Source organism: Lissotriton vulgaris, chromosome 2_1 (assembly GCF_964263255.1).
Source record: "Lissotriton vulgaris chromosome 2_1, aLisVul1.2, whole genome shotgun sequence".
In the NCBI taxonomy this organism is placed as follows: domain Eukaryota; kingdom Metazoa; phylum Chordata; class Amphibia; order Caudata; family Salamandridae; genus Lissotriton; species Lissotriton vulgaris.
In genome coordinates this window covers 1,066,239,334-1,066,260,628 of record NC_141687.1, presented here as the reverse complement: position 1 = coordinate 1,066,260,628, position 21,295 = coordinate 1,066,239,334, and the positions used below count along the sequence as shown (strand labels likewise).

Sequence of the window (21,295 nt, the reverse complement as noted above, 5' to 3'; positions counted from 1 at the left end):
GTGCAGTATATACTGAAAGGTGACCAGCTTAAATTTTGCTTACAGCAGCTACTTAGATAAGACTGACACCTCTCTGTTAAATTTCAAGGAATAAGGTCCTACAGTTTTTCTATTAGCAGTGACTGGATAGTTACAACCTGAGAATGCAATATAGCAATTTCCCTGCACTGCACGTTGGGGTCCGGGTACAAACACACCAACACTTGTACACAGGTCTGTGCGCAGCTTTGGATGCACATTTAAGGCCCCCCCAAGCAGATGTACTTAAGCAGCCCCTTGTGTGCATGCGCAAGCCCATATTCATCCCAGAGGTGGTCGGCCTCGCCTCACCTGTGAGAAGTGACGCTCTCTCATTTTGACCTCCTTATCGATCAGTCGCTGTCGATGGGCTGTCTCGTCCTGTAGGCGCCGTTCCAGGTCCTCTCTGCGCCTTCTCTCATCATCTAGGGCCTGCCGTCTCATCTCCATCTCCCGTTCCTGCAGACAAGACAGGGTTCGAGTTAGCCCTTCCAAGAGTGGGGACATCAGGACAGACGGAGGGTTATCGCACCAAAAAAGAATCTAGCCTAAGAATCTAACGCTACATTCTGCCCACGTTTCTGAAGCACCGTGGATGGGCCACATCAGAGTGGAGGTGATCAAACAAGAGAAGAGATTGATATGAAACAGTAAGATGGATGAAAGGAGGCATAGAGAAAAAAAACTTGGAAAAATAAGCAGGAGCAAGAAGGTACTGAGAAAAGAAGAATGGGGGATTAAAAATACAGGAGGGAAAGTAGTTAATCAAAAAAGGAGGAAGTCAGAAACTGACACTGAAGAGAAGAAAGCACAGAAATTGAGATTATGGGTAAAGCAAGGAAAAACAGTGGAGAAGAGATGGCAGTGGAACCTTGTGGGTATGACCTTGGTTTCAGAAAGGCTTTCGAGATGGATGGAAAATAGCTCATATACTAGCTATGTTAATGCTTACAGAGACTCGCACAATTTCTGGGAGCACGTTGTTCTATGCCTCCTTAGTGGCTTCATTGCTCTTTAATGTATGTAGCCGATATTGGGCTTGCCCTGAAGAACGGCAGGTTCCGTCTGCCCAGATTATGGGGACATGCAATGGCAATCGTTGAATATGCGATGACGGTCTCTTGCTAGACAAGACCTGTGTTGGACTGCAACGCTTACTTTCTGCATGGAAATAAACCCTCAACAAAACGGACACTTAATGTGTCAAAAAACATCTAAACATATTCAGACAAAACTAAAGAAAGCTGGTCAGTGACTATTTACGGCAAAATTCATTGCAACAACTTCATATGAATATCTAGGAATTTGGCTGCATGAGAGATGTGGGTATCAAGATCACCTTTTAATCGGAAAGTTTCTCTCTCTTTTACTAGAAACCACTAGCCAGCGATATATCTGGAACTTCTTTGACCCCTGTTTTATAACACATTTGTGCAAAACTTTTTCCCAGCACAGTGTAACTTACTCAGCTCCTATTTAGTCTCCCTAGATTGACATTTCGGGTCCACATAAGAATGGAAATGGTTTGTTGAATCATCGCTGGGTATGGCAAAGCTGTACTGGTTAAATCCTGGGATAGGGAGAAAATATTCAGTTCTGTAAGTTTAAATCGATAGGATGAAATAAGCCTGATAAGGGATTAAGAAATAACTGGCCATTAGTACAGCCCTGGAGGAGCTAGGAATGGAGGAACACTGAATTAATTGCTTATTCTTAGGTGCCAGTAGTTTGGAAACAAATCCTAGATGTCCGATTACAGAGCCTTTGTAACTAAAAGAATGTTTAGCTGGGATCTCCTAATCAGACACTAGTACGCACCTTAATTTTTCATGTAGAAAAAAGTCAATTAAAGTCGACTTTTTTCGGATCAGGTTTAAACGATTTAGTTTAAGTGATACAGTCCAGAGCTGGAAGAATAAGATACATTTTGCTGATTGCATTTTACGCAAATTTTGGAAGTTGCAACGTTGTTCATTTTCTCTGTCTCCGCCCAGCTTTACTTTATGAAAGGTGGTGTCTCGTAACACCATGATTTTGTAGATTAGCTGTGAGAATTTGCAACAATGTATTATATTTGTTGTAGCATCCACCCCAAACTCGGGAGCATGTCACAGACCATGCTAAACGCAGAGCTCTGGTTTGCACGTCTTTATTTTTCAGCATGAAAATGTTAACTGAATGCACTGCGCCACAGACTTTATTGATCACACCCAGTCACACCCATCATATAATGTAATACTTGTAGAGTCTGTTTGTATGAGACCTTTTTAGTGGCCCTCTGCAAACACCAGACACCACCAACCAAGAAGGTTGAATTGAGTCGAGATCGTTAACCTAATTGTTCTGGATGATACCATTTCACTAAATATATTGTAGCAAAGATTAACTTCGTATGCATTCCTACAGAGTTACGATGTGCGTATATTTTAGTTTAGTTTAGCTGTGAAGGCTATCTGCGAGATGGGATTTGTCTCAATTAGGCAAAGAATAATTAGTAATTATATGTTTTAACTCTGGATATTGATTTTATCTGAATTAAGTTTCAGACGTCATATTTATATCTTTTCCATATGCATTATTGCACAATTAATATAATAATGGATTATTGTGAATCTTTTAGTTCTGTATTTGCAGCAATGATATATTGTGATTGTTTTAATTAACCATACAAAAAAAATTGTCTTACTTAAAGTAAAGAACATTTTCTGACTAGGCCGTGGCCCGAATCAGGGTCCAGATGTGGAGTAGAAAATTCCAGCGTACTCCCACCCAAAGAAATATTAAAGTTAGATATCTCTCAACCCCACGCTTGCCCAACTAACAACCCTCGAGCACACAAGATCAGAGACTGTCAACAAATATCTGTGCTGAAAAAGTGCAATTAAATCAACTTCCTATGTATCTGAAAAAATGTTTTTATAGGAAAAGAGAGAGACACACACACACTAAGACATCAACAATTTGTCATTCGGAAAGTGCACATCATAACCCTCTTTTAGACTAACTCCAAGACTTTGTTTTTTTCTGTGTTCTTGGAGAAAGTTGGGAAATTGGATTGTGCGGTGTTAGGCGTCTAACAGTCTAAAAGAGGGTTATGATGTGCACTTTCCGAATGACAAATTGTTGATGTCTTAGTGTGTGTGTCTCTCTCTCTTTTCCTATAAAAAAAATTTCAGATACATAGGAAGTTGATTTAATTGCACTTTTTCAGCACAGATATTTGTTGACATGAATAAATTGTGAATTAGTTGATGTTCCTTTCTTTTAATTGATGTAAAGGGTCGTTTTTTATGTAATGACAATGATTTTTAATATGTTTTTACTGTATGTTTGAATAAATTTCTACATTTTATATACAACTGTTTTTATTGTTTATGCTTTTGCTTTGTGAAGCCTTGTGTCCAAGACCAAACTTTTGGGCATCCCTATACAGTCACTTACCCAAGGGAATCTGTTCACTTTACTGGCTAAAACATATAGGCAATTGTAAAATGGAGAGACAGCAATAGGCTACATGATGGTCTTTGCTGGTTCAGCTCTTGTTTTGGCTCTTTAAGTCAAGCCTGACCGCTGGCTCGGCTCTTCCCATTAATTCTCTGGTTTGCCCGCCACCAGGAAAGGATAGAAAAAAAAGAGACAGTGAGAGGTAGACAAGTCAAGTCAGATAATTTATATAGCGCACTACATACCCAGAGGGTCTCAAGGCGCTAAGGAAGGGGAGGAGGATTACTTGTCAAATATCCACGTTTTAAGTTGCTTTCTGAATGCTAGGTGGTTCTGGGTAAGGAGAAGGGAGCAAGAAAGAGAAAGGGGCAGCGAGGGCAGGAAAGGGACAGAACAGAAGCAAAAGTGACCGACAGACAGATCGATAGAGAATAAATCTAAGGCAATTTTGTCCTTACACGAGACTCCACCAGCCGGGCCTTCTCCGCGTGCGCCTCCTTCAGCATCTTTTCCATCTCCTCGATCTTCAGCACCTCCAGCCCGCTGGCACTGTTGGCAAAAGGACACAACAAGGTCACATGAAAGGGCAGCATGCACGGACACTAGTGCACACCGGGGTCACACAAGAGTGCACGGATTTGTGCACAACAGAGTGATACCAAAGTGCAGCGCGCACAGACACTGCTGCTTGATCGGCTCAAATGAGCATCATTTACCTACACATGTGCATGATAGGGAAGCATAAGATTGCATAGTACGCAGTCGTTAGTGGACTGCAGAGCCACATGAAATTGAAATCTGCACAGTCACCAGCAGGGAAGGCGAGAGTGCAGCATGCATTGGCATTAATGCACTCCAAGACCATTCAGGAGTGTAGTGTGCATTGAACCTAGTAGAAAACATTGCTTCACACGTGAACGGTGCACTAACATTGGTGTACGGCATAGTGACACAGACTCCAGTGTACAAGGACACCAGTGCACAAGAGCAGAGCGGTTTTAAATATTTTTTCATTCTGATTTTCTTTTCCCTTATTTGTGTCCACATTTATCGTACAGCAAATCAAATGATATTATGAAACATTGCATCATGATTGATACATCAGATCGGCAGAATTAGCAGGTTTAACCTCTAGGCCTAGGGCAGTTGGGCATATTAAGTGATGTATTCCGCAACAGCAACAATAATAAAATAACAGAGAGAAAACGTTTTACAGAACTTGTAACATAAACCAAAGGAGATGCGTCCCTTACTTCACGTTAACAGGCATTGATCCCAAACACGTTTGCAGAAGCATTTATCAGCAGCGCCCGCAAACCTGAAAGGCCCAGTATATCCTATGCCCCAGTGACGTCTATCTACTGCCACCCACAGGCGAGTGTTGATAGCATCGACGGTAATGCACTACAAGGTGCTCTCCCCGCGCCTGCGTATTCAGTGCATCAATATAATACCTCGCAGTACCCACATTAATTTCATCCGTTTATGGCTGCCGGTCATCGAATTTAGCCTCTGATGTGGGAATGCACCTGTCCAAAGATGCCCCCGGCGGTGTTCTGCCCGTTGTCTGCACAGCAAATTAATTGCTTCCACCTTTGTATACTCTTGACTACCGCAGGTGTCACAACTAGCATCCAATCTGCTGTGCAGCAAGGAACTCCCATGCCATTCCATAGCAAGGTTTAAGAATACGCGTTAGATCCACAAAGCGAAATTCATACTTCTAATTTTCCGTCCTAGACATCCAACTCTGCATGCACATTTGGGGTTCCATGCACAGATACCTCCCAATTCTCTCTGTTGTCTCCTTCCCAACCCTGACCGTGCTTGGGCCGATACCGCACACTCTCATATCATTTGGTAAAACAGGGGCTCCAGCTGCCCACATCTGGGACTCGCCGATGAAGAACAGGGAAACGCGCGCCCAATCACTTCGGAGTGAGGTATGACTGATGGAGGACAATAAACCGTGCACATTTCAATCTGGGGTTTCATGCTACCTGTTTACCGTGCTCCATGGAGGCAGCCGCTGACTACATGACAGTGTGAGTTCCATACTGGATGGCCATTTGTCTTTGACATCTGTACATTTGTTTGGAAAGTGCAAGCTCAACACGGTCTATAACAATGACACAAGTTAACTGCCGTCCTCATGGGACTCCAGGCACTGCACTGGGGCAGATATATTGGGTCAGGAAGGACCCCACAGCCGTCTTAAGCTAGTACTATGGTTGAGAACATTTCAAGGCTCAACCCCGCAGCTGTCTGCCAGCTCCTGAAATGTAAGGACTCTGTCCTGGGCATATAGATCACCCAATTCCAATACCCTGGTGCTGATCCATCGGCTTTTAACAAGCTGTGCACCAATTCATGGGCTCTTAACAAGCAGAGCACCAATTCATGGGCTCTTAAGCGGTGCACCAATTCATGGGCTATTAACAAGCGGAGCACCAATTCATGGGCTCTTAAAAAGCGGTGCACCAATTCATGGGCTCTTAACAAGCAGAACACCAATTCATGGGCTCTTAACAAGCGGTACACCAGTTCAGAGGCTCTTATCAAGCAGTGTACCAATTCATGGGCTCTTAACAAGCGGTACACCAGTCCAGAGGCTCTTATCAAGCAGTGTACCAATTCATGGGCTCTTACCAAACGATACACCAATTCATGGGCTCTTAACAAGCAGAACACCAATTCATGGGCTCTTAACAAGCGGTACACCAGTTCAGGGGCTCTTATCAAGCAGTGCACCAATTCATGGGCTCTTAACAAGCGGTACACCAGTCCAGAGGCTCTTATCAATCAGTGTACCAATTCATGGGCTCTTACCAAACGATACACCAATTCATGGGCTCTTACCAAACGGTACACCAATTCATGGGCTCTTAACAAGCGGTACACGAGTTCAGAGGCTCTTATCAAGCAGTGCACCAATTCATGGGCTCTTACCAAGCGATACACCAATTCATGGGGTCTTAACAAGCCGTACACCGATTCATAGGCTCTTATCAAGCGGTACACCAATGCATGGGCTATTATCAAGCAGTACAAACATTTTCCCACACCATCAGTGCTTTAAGTTAAAAAAAATAAAAGGTAGAGGAGGGGGTGCTCCCTAAAAGGGGTGTGGCAAAAGAAACATAACTAGGAATCCTTCCCAAGAGGCGTGGCCTATGTCATTAAAGGTGTAGCTAAAAATATGTACACTAAAATCATGTGTTTCACAGTGTGCCCCATGAGCAGGTTTTGGGTGCCTCCCTATGAGTTTTCTGTAACTGCATCCAGACATGGCACACAACAACAAAAACAGATACCTAATTGATGTGTGCCAGATCTGTTGGCATTGCCAAAGCCTGATGGCTGTATCAGATAAATGGATAACTTCACTGAATTTGTTGCGAATACTTCGAATTGAAAATGATTTTATTGTGAAAATAATAGACCGTGAAATAAACAAATTCATACGGTCTGTGGAAGGTGTGTTTCCCTTCGGAGGGTCGAAGGCATTCCTGCTGTCCCCTTCATACCACTTTCTTTTGCAGTCTTGCGCTCTGTTATAGATACATTTGGCTTTTTTCTCCCCACATCTTTCAGATTCCTCTATCTGCATATCCTGCACTTTCCCACACTTACCATTGGCACATACGTGACTAAGGCTCTGAGCGTTTTGCAGAGAGGCCTAGGATTGGATGTGCATGTAGTGTGCACACCTCTACGACCCGCTAGCAGGCCCCGTGAGAAGCTCACGATGCCGTCAGCCTCAGAGCTCTCAATCGTACAAAGTCATGCACACCCACCCTTAGCATGAACTCAGACTCCCGGAAGCAATTCTAAGTATGCACTGCCCGAGTCTCATTCATATGCTGCATGAAATAAACTACAGAACCACAACACCTTGAAATAAAGGAAATGTGTTTAGGGAATTTAAGAGGAAGTACACAGGTGTTGCGTCGCAGACATGGAACATCTCAAGTGTTTTTACAGTGTTGTTGAAAAGTCAATCAGCTTTATGCCGGTAGAGTTAAGAATGTGGAAATAGAGCCTGGTGTGGACCCGTCTCAAAGTCGGTTTCTAATTGTATGCCTTAGACGCGGCCCACTTAAAGCCTTGCACAAGATCCCACCGTGTATGTATACCTAGTGCACAACGGGGTCACGCAAGAGTACAGGATGCCCCAACACTGGTGCAGAACAAGGTCACACGAGGAGTGAGTCTGTGCCCGTCATGCCAACATGCGTCCCTGTCGCATGTTTCTGCATCTCCCCGATGCCCGTTGACCCTTACCTGTAGCGCCTCGAGCGGGGCCTGGAAGTCATGGCTGGAGGAGGACGCGAGGACAAAACTGAGCTCGGAGCATCGCCCTGTGCGAACATTTCACGGCAATGAGGGCTACGGAGAGGCCCAACTCTACCTAGTGCCGCGAGTCGCAGTGAGCGCTAGATGAGAAAGCTCAGCTCACTCGAAAAAAGCACCCTATCACTTAGCCCTGACCTCGCCCCTTCTGCCTTTTCCTCTCCATTTAAGCTGCGCGCTCCTCCTATCTCGCCAATTGCCAACCAATGTGTTTATCTTTCCATCTCCTTTTTACCACAGCCTTCTTCCTCCCTTTCTCCACCGCCCTGTTTGCTGCTAAACCCACCCCAACTTCTTGTCTCCTCTCTTCTCTGTCGCTTCGTGTACTTCCTCTCTCCCCTTTTGCTGCCCGTTTTCTCTCGTTCCTATCCCTTCTCTCCCTATCCTCTGCTCATTGTTTTTAACCCCCCCTTTCCTGCACCCTTCTTATTCCTTGCAAGTTCACCGGCACCCCGTACTCCCAACTCTTCTGCAGCCTGTCCCACACTCCTCCGCTGCGGCCTGCACACTTCTCTTCTCTTTCTGGGACCTGCACCCCACTTTACCCCTCTGTTGCAGTCTGTGCCTTCTTTCTGTCGCCTGTTACTCGCCCCCTTTTCAGCAGCCTGCACCACTCTCTGCACCCCTGTTTCTGCAGGTTGTACCCCCGTTGTACTCGTCCTGTGCCGCCCGCACCCTGCACCACCGTCGGCCCTTTCTCCGCAGCCTGTTTCTCCCTCTCCTCTTTATCTGCAGCCTGCACTCCTGCCTACCTTCCCTCTCGTTCCCTCTCCAGTTTGAATTTCTGGAAACGCTGGATACATACGCTGGATACATGCGCCCGCCCCCTCCGATGAACCCCAGGCCTCTGATAGGTAGGGGCTCTCGGGGTGAAGGGGGAGGGGTGGCGGAGCCGGGTTCTCTCGAGACCCGCTCCTGGGGGCCATGGGCCTCTAAGGTGATGGGCTATGCCTCCGAGGGGGTGTGAGAGGGAATGAAAAGAGGGGTGGAGAGGGCATGAGGTAAGATTAGAGCTGGTTTTAGTTAAACTGCACAACACAAAGCTATGAGCGGACAGGGAGCCCCCTCTTCGCACCCCCAACCCCCCCTCCCCCCAATTTAGGGGGCTGGCCTTGCAGACTAGCAAGATTATTAAATCAGGCTTTTTAATTGCTTGCAGTGCTCCAGCCGAGCCCCAAACTGGCCCCTGATGCCAATCACACTGCACATGAACAGCACAGGATGGTGCGGTATGGGCTACAGGACGAGGGGAGGATCATATTTTCACTCCTCAGTCCTCTACCCCAGCTTTCCAGTCTCAGGCCAGCCCATTACTAAGGGTGTGTGAAATAACCGCAACTTCCTTTTGCGTAATTAATATGAAATATTGGTAATATCGCGCAAAATTATACTACACGTAAATCTGACATTTTGTGCTAGATGTTTGTGCGAAATGCATCCTCGTGTCAGTTTTGGATGGGAGGATGCTCTTAGCACAACAAAAACAAGCATTTGCAATGCAATAGGTCTCGCATTAGGAAAGTTTGAGCTATTGGTATGGTAAATGACAAATTTTTTATTTATGTGTTTTTTTTTAATAACGTGATTAATAGCTTTGTCATTTACAATGCCAATAGTTATAACTTTCACAAATGTGACACCTATAGCATTGGTAATGCAACATGTTTTGTATTTACGTGACTTACATGTGTTGATATTACAAATAACAATGGCTTTTATTTCTTTTTAATAATTAATACTTAAAAGTGATTCTAATTTATAATAGCAATAGCTTAAACTTTGTAAATAACTTTTGTGAAGATTATGTTCAGTGTATTTTATTGTGACGAAAATCCAAGAACAGAAGTGAAATATTAACATCTTTTTGTGACATTTGTAATAAAGCTTGAAACATTGAGAGAACATATTTGAACCAGTGATGCTGTGGTGGTGCTGAGTGATGCTGTGGTTGCACTGACGGCTGGTGGTGTGTGTGCCTGGTGGGAGCGTGCACTGACGGCTGGTGGTGTGTGTGCCTGGTGGATGCGTGCACGGACGGCTGGTGGGGTGTGTGCCTGGTGGAAGCGTGCACTGACGGCTGGTGGTGTGTGTGCCTGGTGGAAGCGTGCACTGATGGCTGGTGGTGTGTGAGCCTAGTGGAAGCGTGCACTGACGGCTGGTGGTGTGTGTGCCTGGTGGAAGCGTGCATTGACGGCTGGTGGTGTGTGTGCCTGGTGGAAGCGTGCACTGACAGCTGGTGGTGTGTGTGCCTGGTGGGAAACCTAAAAAAGAGCCAACAGGACCACTGGGCAAAGTTTCTAGGAGGAATACAAGCATAGCGCCTCGTCAGTACTTTGAAGCGCTATATGGAAGCAATTGCAATATGCAACACTAAGAAGGCATACAGAAAAAACAACCCTTTTTCCTAAGACTCTCTCCCCTTGTACCTGCCCTCAGCGGTGTACGTAAAGATGCTACAGAGTGAAACGTGGACCCGGGACATGTGCAAATATGACAGCATGGGCAGTGATCACAATGTGCGGTGGGTACACAACATGGATGCGGAACTTCCGGTCTTCCAAATCCCATACGTGGGTAGCTCACTTGTTTTCTCTTGGCTTTCTGGGATGTGTAATAGGAGGAGGAGGGGGTTCCAATGGGAGAAGTTTGTGAGCAGTCCGCAGCAAAGGTGCAGGGCAGACAGAATGGGCCAGAGTAGCAAGAAGTGACCACGAGGGGAAAGGTGCAATGGGTTAAAGTCAAAGGAGATTTTCACAAGGCGAAATGGCGAGAGCCATCAGAAAATGGATAGTAGGGAGCAGAAACTGGCGTTAATTAGTACAGATGTTGGGGGGGGGGGAGTGGTTTACAGTGTAGGAACACGTGTGACACGGAGAAAGTGTGAAAGTAGAGGTGGAAGGCAACCGTCGACTAAAAATAGTGAAAGTAAGGGGAAAAGGTTGATGGGAGAACGAGAGGCAGAAGGAGAATATGAAGGAACTGATGACATTTGGAGGAAGTGAAACACTAGCATGACGAAAGAAGTAACTACGGGTGACACCTCTTAAGTCCCAATTTCAGTGAATTGTTACAGCTGAGGCACACATTACAGCACGGAGAGGCCTCACGGTTCATTTAGCATGACAGTTACAGTGCCTAGACATAGCCTGCCTTGTCCACACCATCACACCGAAACCCCCCACGTTGCAGCTCGCGAATCCTAGCACCAGAAACAATAACATCACCCTGGCCTGCGTGATGCAACCAAGATGCAATAAGGACAGCACGACAAGCTCCCAGCTGTGCCAGCAAGCAGCAGCTACCATGCATGCTCAGTTTAAACCGTGTGGCACTTTTTTTTCCACTGGTTCTCTGCCAACACATGTTTAACGCGTTTTCCATGCCTCTGTTTTGAAATGTTCCCACAAGTTTTCTGGCCGGGGCGCGCTGCTTTGAGGAGAATCCGGAGACACAGATCAGCGGTGCACTGCCACATTCAGAGATGCCAGTGTCACACTGGCATCTTTGAATGTGGCAGTGCACCGCTGATCTGAGCTGCCTCTGCATGTCCTGCAGGGTCCCCTGCCCCAGGGATGCTGGCACTGCTGAGGGGAGGACGGTAGCCCTGCACCACTCTGGATCCGTTAGAGGCTCCGGGCCGGGACTCAAAGGAGGCAGCAGTGAATTAAAGGCTCGGGGTCCTTACCTCTTCTGTTCCTGTCCATTGACGGTGCGCCGTGGCAGCCAGCGTCCCTCGTATCACCTTCTCTTCCGTCCTGTGCATCGGAGCATTTCATGGCCACAACTGATGTAAATTAGTACAGAGGGGGGATTTGTCCCGTTTATTTGAAGACCTACGTGCCGGGCGGATGAACCTCATGCAGAGTTACAGCGAAACCGAAAGCAGCTCTCAGGACTGGGCTGCGACTGAGGGCGGGGGCTGCCCGCGCATGCGCGCTCTTTGCTGGAGAGGGAGCCCCGGCGCTAAGGCAGCTGAAGTCCCAGGTCCCGTCCCGAGTGACCACCAGCGCTGTGGAGCTCCCACGCCGAGACACACCCAATGGCTGCCGAGGGAGAGAGGGACACGGACGAGGCAGAAAGAGCACGGTGAGTGGGAGGGGGGGTTGTATCTGTGTGTGTGTGTGTGCGCGCCCGTGAGTGGTGGGGGGTGCGTGCGTGGCTGTGTGGGGTGCATGTGCGTGTGTGGCTGTGTGTGCGTGCGCTTGTATGTGCCTGCGTCTGTGTGTGTGTCTGCCTGCGTGTGTACCTGACTGCGTGTTTAGGTGAGAATCAGAGGCAGGGGATGTGCACGGCGCCGGCTCAGCGTGCGCGCCCACAAGGTGAAATCGCAGATGGAAAGCGCATGCACATCCCCTTTCTCACATTCATCGGAACACGCCAACAAAAGATGTCTTCGCAGACAAAGTATGCTTCGCATGCTTTTTAGGTCTGCTCGACCTAAAAAACCCTAGCACACAAAATACGGCGAACAAGAGCCGCCTTCCGTCTTATTCGCACTGTTCCATTGCCCCGGCGACTGGATTTTTTTAACACAATGACCACCTATTTATGCTAAGTGGAGTAATGGCATCATTTTGCATAAAACGATCTTCTCCCTCCAATCTTATACTAGGACCTCTCATTCCCTCACCCTTTAGTCTCATATGATAACCTCCGACTCTCACTCAGCAGCCTTATGTTTTCACCTCTGGTTCTCTCACCTTTCAGTTTCGTATTAAAATCTCGGGCTCCCCTCACTGTCTCATGTTGTGACCTCTGACACCCCCATCTAGGCTAGGGTGACCGGACGTCCTGGATTTACCCGGGGCAGTCCCGGTTTTCAGAGGACTGTCCCGTCCGATACTTTTGTTAATTGTAAATACATTTCCCGGATTTTGGGACAAAGGGCAAGTCTTCCTGCGCAGCAGAAGATATAGATCTGCTGTCCTTTCTCATGCGCCTCTGAGGTATGACATAATTTATTTTTCCTACCAGTCATGCCCAGGAGTAGGTCGCTGACTGCACCCGACAGAGTAGGGAGGAGGGGACACAGGGGCGCAAGGTGGAGGTCCTGCGATTGATAAGGCTATGTAAACATTGTTTGTGTAAACACACATTTACGAGATTTACAGGTCTAGCATTTTTTTTTAAGGGTAAGCAAAAAAGACGGTACAGGCTAGATATACAAGTAAGACTAAATACTTTAGTCCTACTTTTAGGTCTGACCGGTCCTGGTTTTTGGTTCTCAAATTCTGGTCATCTTATCTCCATCTCCCGTTGAAAGGTCTGACTCCCCTCCCAACCAGTCTCACATTGTGTCCCGTCTCCTTCAATCCGCATTCTCATATTGTGATCTCTGGCTCCCGCCCACTCTATTTTTACTATTTTTCTAAGCCAAAAGTCAATCGCTCACTTCCACTTTCATATTGTGATCTCTAACCAGTGCTTTAAATGGGCCGGTACTGTCCGGTACGGAGTACCAGCACTTTTTTACTCTGGGAGGGAAAGTACAGGCACTTCTCAAGTGAAATGCTATACTTTCAATTGTCCAGTACCGGCACTTCTAAGAAACAAGCAGGTACTGTGGCAAGGAGTACCTGCACTTTTATTTTTCTATTTCAAGCACTGTCTTTAACCCCCCACCCCCCCACCTCCTGTCTCAAATTGCAGCCTTTGACTCCCTCACTCCCTAGTCTCACGATCTGAGTTCTGACTTCCTCACCCTCCATTTTTCAGTGTGCTTTCAAGGATTTTTAAGGCCCTAGCAAAGAATATTTTGGGCCCCCCATTTGGAACATATTGCAATTGTATTACCTATTTTCTGCTACTTTAAGCCTACATGGGGTCAAACAATATCGAAGGAAAATGCTACTTACCAGTATGCATCTGCTCTTGGCATGTAGAGCTGCAGAGTTGCACACTGTGCATAGATCGCCACCTAGTGTTGGGCCCGGATGTTTGCAGTTTGTTGTTGTCCTGAAAAGTTCTTTGGAAGTCGCGAGATAGGCGACTCCTCCTTTGGACCACATTGCGCATGGGCACCGGCTCCATCCCCAGATTGTTTTTCGCCATTAGGGAAATGATGGAGTTTTGCATGAAAAGGAAGGATGCCCACCTAATTTGCATCTAATTAAGATAATACTGGAACAGACAAGGGTAGCCGGGGAGGCGGGTGGGCGTGTGCAACTCTACATACCAAGAACAGATGCATACTGGTAAGTAGCATTTTCCGTTCGAGGCATATGAGCTGCAGATTGCACACTGTGCATAGATTGTATAGCAGTACCCATCCCTAGCACCGATCACCCCTATCTGTTGCAGTAGTTTGGAATAATGTTTTGAGAACAGCCTGGCCCACATTAGCTTGTTGCTTGGGTTGCACATCTACACAATAGTATTTTGTGAATGTGTGCGGTGTAGACCATGTAGCTGTTCTGTAGATGTCATCTAGGGGAATGCCGCTCGTGTGAGGAGCCCTTTGCCTGCCAGAAGCAAAATCGCGCTACAGGAGTAGCATTTAACTGTTTCCTGCCCTTGGACTGACCGGCGTGAGGAGGTGTGAGCAGTGAGGCCGCAGAGGAGGTGAGAGGTGCGGCCCCGGGACTACGAGGACAGCATACATCATCAACAGCTGTGTCCTCTTCCCGGCGGAGCTGCGCCCCCTCCCAGTGCCCGCCCCCACCAAAGTGCCCTTTACTCCTCGCGGCCCCCGCTTCGCGGGTGCCGCTCGTGTGAGGAGCCCTTTGCCTGCCAGAAGCAAAATCGCGCTACAGGAGTAGCATTTAACTGTTTCCTGCCCTTGGACTGACCGGTGTGAGGAGGTGTGAGCAGTGAGGCCACAGAGGAGGTGAGAGGTGCGGCCCCGGGACTGCGAGGACAGCATACATCATCCACAGCTGTGTCCTCTTCCCGGCGGAGCCGCGCCCCCTCCCAGTGCCCGCCCCCGCCAAAGTGCCCTTTAGTCCTCGCGGCCCACGCTTCGCGGGTGCCGCTCGTGTGAGGAGCCCTTTGCCTGCCAGAAGCAAAATCGCGCTACAGGAGTAGCATTTAACTGTTTCCTGCCCTTGGACTGACCGGTGTGAGCAGTGAGGCCACAGAGGAGGTGAGAGGTGCGGCCCCGGGACTGCGAGGACAGCATACATCATTCACAGCTGTGTCCTCTTCCCGGCGGAGCCGCGCCCCCTCCCAGTGCCCGCCCCCACCAAAGTGCCCTTTACTCCTCGCGGCCCCCGCTTCGCGGGAGCCGCTCGTGTGAGGAGCCCTTTGCCTGCCCGAAGCAAAATCGAGCTACAGGAGTAGCATTTAACTGTTTCCTGCCCTTGGACTGACCGGCGTGAGGAGGTGTGAGCAGTGAGGCCACAGAGGAGGTGAGAGGTGCGGCCCCGGGACTGCGAGGACAGCATACATCATCCACAGCTGTGTCCTCTTCCCGGCGGAGCCGCGCCCCCTCCCAGTGCCACGCCCCCTCTCCACCAAAGAGAATATTAGTAAGCCCAGAGACGCGCAGCGTGGGACGCGCGCGGGTCGCAGCCCGGGGCTAAGCCCGGGCAAAGGGCGGGCCGTTGTGTGGCCGTTAGGTGGCTGGAGAGGCTGGGCTGGGCCCTGTCCCTTACATCCCCATTGTTTTGCCCTTCAGACTTGTACACCCCACGTTTACAACATTACTTATCTTATCCCCTTGCGTAGTTCTGTGCGGCTGACATCACTACTCCGTGCCAGTAATTGTTTCACTGCCATTGCTTGATTGGCCCGTCTATTCATCTCCCTTCTTCCCCTTCATCCGTAGGTCCAAATTTATTCCGTTCACCCTTCAGGTCCTGAACTGACGTTCTTGCTTAAGCCCCATAGTTTTGCCCTGTCAACATGGATACTGCTTCACCTGGGATTGTGGGGGGAAATCCCAATAAGGGCACTTTAGACAACTACTTCAAGATATCTACATCTGAAATTGAAAGGGAAGAAGCCTTAGTGGAGAAAAGGATGGAGCGCCGCCGTTCCATCGAGGGATACAAGGCCAGACATTCAGTGACAGCATCCCCGCAACTTATCACATCCAGTTTAGGGGTGGCCCCTATCACTGAGGATGCTTTCGCAACCCAGGGAATTCCTGAACTTTTAAGGGATACCTCTCCCACACCACCCTCTCCTAGGGCCTTACTTAGTCCACCTACTATCGCTTCTTCACCTTCCTGTACTTCTGTGGTAGGTCGGGAAGCTACACCAGTTACCCCCCGCACTGGCAAAATCACCGCTAAAAAGCAACCGAGGAAGATAGAGGCCCCGAAAATTCATGGTCCTCCGCCCAATAAGAGAAGGAGGAAGGGGGGTTCCATTCAAAAGGGCAAAATTAGTCACTCTGAATTTGGCAAGGGGAAAGGGGGGGTGTAGCTCCTGTTTCTAAACCCATAGTGGAATCAAGACCTGTAATCACTTTAGTGACCACCCAAGAAGCACCACCACTTAAAACTTATTTCCCCCTCAGGTGCCAAAACCGAGGGTATACAGCCGATTGTCCCCACTTTTGAGCTTCTCGAGCAATTGCTCAAGACGCTCACTTCTCCTATCCTAGATAGATTACTGGCCATTGAACAACGGCTAGGGAACTTGGAACAGGCTATTGTCAACAAGCCGGACAAGCAGAAGGCCCCCTTTATTTCTAACTCAGCATTGGCTACGGACGGTTTAACCAATATCTCAAAACCTACTTTAGCCAAGGCGGCTCATACAACATCCACTATTACCACAACGGCCTTATTCCCTAAGCCCAATGCTCCCACTAAAAAAGTGAACTACAATCCTCAAGGGTCTACATCCTCTACTATTTCCCCCCGACCAGCCATGCATACGGAGGGAGCTATCCCGAAGGGTGGAAACAGAACGGCTGCAAGACCATCCCAGCCGGCTGGAGAGAGGGAACCCCCAAGTAGAGTAGTAAAACGCAGAATTCCTCTGGTTGAACTTCCTCCGGAAGCACTACCCTATGTAGTGGTGCTTACGGGTGTTCCCATTCTTGACCCAGATAAGCGAGAAGGTCCCCAGCAGCTTAAAAACAAAACTATGTATTGGTTGTCTAAGAATAGGCCACTCCCAGGTAATGTCAATGGGGACATAGTTCACGTGCGCCGACTCCCTTGGTTGGGGGGGGCGGGAGAAAGACATTGAGGGTGATCTGATTGTGATTAACTTTAGGGACCCAGAAGCTGTTAGGCACATTTTGAGCTGGATGCCAGGGAACCTTGGCAAATCAAATATGCCGTGTGACTTAACTTATTTCTATCCCAGAGCCCTAGTAGCCCCCCTGACATGCCCCTGGCCTTCTATGGCCCTGACAAGTACACTAGGCCCAAAACATAACAATCATTACTTACCCCCGCAGCCTGGCCCTACGGCTTCAAAAAATGCACATGGGTGGGAATCCATACCGCAAAGGGGATATGGTACAAACTTTAGGAGGTCGGACTACCCTCTTGAAGTAGGGGGGATGGACCATTTGCTTCCTTTCACACCCCTGGAAGTTAGTAATAGATTCGATGCTTTTTCTGGCTTGGACTTATGCAATTGACGCCTGGGCACTTCTCCTAGTCATCCTGCTCTGGAGAGGGGGCTAAGTGCACGGGATGTTAATTCCTATTCATCTGGTGCAAACTCCCCTCCCCAGATGCTAACTGATTCCCATGGCATGATTCAAACTCTTTCACCTACTTCCAGCCATAGTCCATCTCCTTCTTTAGGGATTTCAATCTCACATGCTAGCTGCGATAGTGATACTACAGGGGGGCAGGGAGCCACTTTGTATACTCCTTCTAGAGCTCTGAGGGTACTGTCATGGAATGTAGCAGGCATTGTCAATAAATTGCACACTGAAGACTGGGATACCCTAATAACAAATAGTGACATTTGTCTCTTCCAAGAGACATGGGCGAGGGAATCTGTGCCCAAAACTGGTTATGCAACATTTGAAATTCATGCTACTTGGAATGGCAAGGGGAGGCCCTCGGGTGGTTTGGCGGTGTGGATAGCGTGTCATATTGGTTGCACAGCAGAAACTTTAGCTACGTCCTCTCAAGATATCCAGTGCGTTGTACTGAATTGGTCGGGCGTCCCCAAGCTGGCAATTATAAATGTTTATTCTCGCCCAGTTGGCCCTACGGCGGAGTCCACCACACTAGAAGATCTTACGTCCTTTTTGGGCCAGCTGCCGACCGATTATAAGGTGATAATGGGTGGAGATTTTAACTGCCACTTTGAGCCCTTAGAGGGCCTGAGGGAAGGGGCCCTTACGGCTGAAGACAACTTTTGGGGCATTCCAGTGTGTCAATCGCCCCACCCGAGATCATGGTCCCCACTTGCGGTCCAAATCATGTCGCTGACCTTAAACTTTGCGTTAAGAGCCTGCAATGGCCGCACACCCTCAGATACCCCCTCAAAATGTACATTTAATAGGAAAAATCATGAGTCACGACTGGACTACATTTTTCTAGATACCAGTCTCTGGCCAAAGCTTGAGGATTTTAAAATAATTCCCCGCACAGATAGTGACCACAACGCTCTCTTACTTTCTCTGGCCTATCTTCCAGTATATCCCGGATCACCTACACCTGAGGATAGAGATGATCGGGGTAATTTGGTTCTAACCTCTAATAGGCGTAGGGTGAAATGGCAGAAATTCTCAAGTCAGATGAAAATATTGGGAAAATCTACGACTTGGTGCTGCCCAAACTCGAGGCCCTGAGTGATTTAGTTAGCCTATCCAGCCCCCAGGATTTACTTAAAACTCTACCTCTCATCCATGAAGATCTAGTGGGAGTTCTAGGTGAGGTCCTTAACCCTGAGGTGCCTAAGTTCAAGCAAAAGACCAGGACCTCCTCTTGGTACAACTCCGACTGCAGAAAGGCCAAATCTGACCTTATTACTGCAGTCAAAGATGGCGCTGCTCGGACCAGGGTGGCCCAACTGCGGCGTCAGTACAAGGCCACAATGGCCCGTGCGAGGTCTGACTGGGACTGGGATCGATGGCAGGATCTTTCAGCAGCCTTGACAACCAAGGATTTGCGAAGATTCTGGTCTCTAGTCACTACTGGCACAGGGGAACCCAAAGCTGCAGTTGAACCTAATATTGCTGCACACATATGGGAACACCACTTCAGCAAACTTTATGCAGATACCCTAGAGGATACTGATGCCGTTGTTGCTACACTCCTATCCCTTCCAGGAGACACCTTAGAGTTCACGCTTGGGGAAGTGGTCCGTGCAATAGATGGTCTGGCGCTGGGAAAGGCTCCTGGCCTTGACAAACTACCAGGTGACCTTTTTAAGTCCCAACCAGAGATCTGGGCGCCTTACCTTCATATTCTCTTCAATTCAATTGCACGTGGAATGGCGATCCCCTGTACTTGGTTGGGGGCAGAGATGGTCCCAATCTATAAGAAGGGCTGTTCTCTGCTCCCATCCAACTACAGGCCGATCAGCCTCATAGACGTCCCCCAAAAGCTTTATTCGCGACTACTTCTGGACCAACTACTGGACTGAATGGAGGATAATGAAATCTTAAGCCCTCTCCAGGCTGGCTTCAGGAAAAATACGTCCACCATGGACCAAGTCTTCCGCCTTGTGCTCCTTTTTTGGAAATCTGTGAGCATCGAGGGAGGGAGACTGTACATGGTGTTCGTAGACCTGAAGTCAGCTTTTGACTTGGTACCACGGAAAAAACTTTGGGAGGTCCTGAAGGAGATGGGAGTGCCCACTAATTTACTACAGGCTATAATAAGACTTCATCAGGGGAATTTCGCCCAGGTACGATGTGGGCGTGGTGGAGTTTTGACAAAAAGGTTTCCTGTGCTCCGGGGGGTTAGGCAGGGATGTGTCCTGGCCCCTACTCTCTTTTGTCTCTACGTGAACAATGTTATCTCACACCTAGTTAACGTTAGGGACAATGACGCCCTTGTTTTGGCTGGTAGGAGGGTGCCGGCAATTAGGTTTGCTGACGACACCCTCCTGCTCTCCAAATCCCCCATGGGAATTCAGCGAATCCTAGACGGATTTGGTCTTTTCTGCCGGCAGTATGGCCTTGAGATAAACACGGAAGACCAAATTCATGGTTTTCAATCCCTCTCCCACAACCAGACCTAACCCATCCCTAAATTCCACGGAATTGGAAAGGGTTAAAACATTTCAGTACCTGGGTGTAACCCTTCATGAAAACCTATCCTGGGGTCCTCGGATTTCAAGTTCGCGAATAAGGCTTTCTCAACTCTCTGGGGTTATCTTAAGGGCTACGAACACCTCGACCTATAAACCTATAGCTCCTGCAGTTGAGATGTACAAGACTCAAGCGAAATCAGCTGCACTCTACGGTAGCGAACTATGGGGACATCAAGCTGCAAATGAGTTGCTGCGTGTTGAAAACAACTTTCTGAGGCGTCTTTTGGCCCTCCCAACTGCAACTCCTCTGTTTCCCCTACGCCTAGACTTGGGTTTACCATCTATCAGGGAGGACCTTGATTCCAAACCCATAAGATTTTGGCATAGACTTTGGTCAACAAAGGAGCTCAGTCACTACAGGCAAGATCTTCTGCATGTTATGAATTTAAATCACAGTGATAAGATCCCTTGGCTATCCTTTGTCAAAAGAGAACTGTTCCGGCTCGGATTTAACGAGCTGTGGGAGGCCCCGGAAATAGGATGTACTAGGGTCCCCCGGAAAAGTCTTGTGGTAGCTTACAAGGAACAAAATCTTGTCTCATGTGACTGCACCCTGCATGGGCACCCTGACACAGCGTTTTATTGAATCCAAAAACTCTTATAAGTTCGAAACTTTTATGGATTTTATTTACCCAATCATGGCAAGGAAGCTATTTTTACAGTGGCGGTTTGGCACTCTTCCTTTCAAATCCTTTATCAGTAAATGGACCAATGGAGGGGACAAAACCTGCCCCGGCTGCAATTCCTGCGATGAAGAGGAAATTCACGTTCTGTTTTTTTGCACTTCCTACAAGTCACCTAGGAAATACTGGCTTGTGCCCTTATGTAGGAACATGGCAATAAGGAACTGTGTAACATCTTTCAGAATACTGAAAACTGATTCCTCCCCCCACATTGTCTTCGCAGTCGCAAAATATCTTTTAGCCATGTGGCGCATTAGGTCCAAGTTGATCAAGGCAAACGCACCCGCGGATGTATGCCTACACCACTGAGACATTGTAAAATCTGGCCCCTGTCAACAACGCTTCCTATCACACTTAGTCTATTTTATTTCCAATGATATGAAATGTTGTTGCTTATTTCTTTTAAGTACCCCATCTTCCAGATTTTAAATGTCACGAATGCTGCCACTTGCTCTCTGTTGCACTTTATATGCTTGAATTTTAAATGTATGTATGTCTTTTATGCTTCTTTTATGGCCTAAATGGCCGAAATAAAGAATTTTTTGGATTGGATTGGATTGGAATGTCCCTAAAAATGCCATTGAAGCCGATATTTTTCTTGTAGAGTGGGCTTTAGG

At 47.9% G+C, this 21,295-nt stretch overlaps 1 protein-coding gene across 19 annotated transcripts in view; it reads right to left on the bottom strand.

Moving 5' to 3' along the window:
* The window catches only part of PHLDB1 (pleckstrin homology like domain family B member 1), a 437,675-nt gene that overhangs the window by 40,616 nt on the left and 375,764 nt on the right, over nt 1–21,295 (bottom strand). For all 19 annotated transcript variants that reach the window (XM_086956734.1, XM_086956721.1, XM_086956728.1 and 16 more), the window contains 2 exons: nt 3,921–4,011; nt 331–477 (listed from right to left, as the gene is read on the bottom strand). In XM_086956734.1, coding sequence (XP_086812860.1) covers nt 331–477; nt 3,921–4,011 — 238 coding nt within the window. The remainder of the gene's footprint in view (nt 1–330; nt 478–3,920; nt 4,012–21,295) is intronic.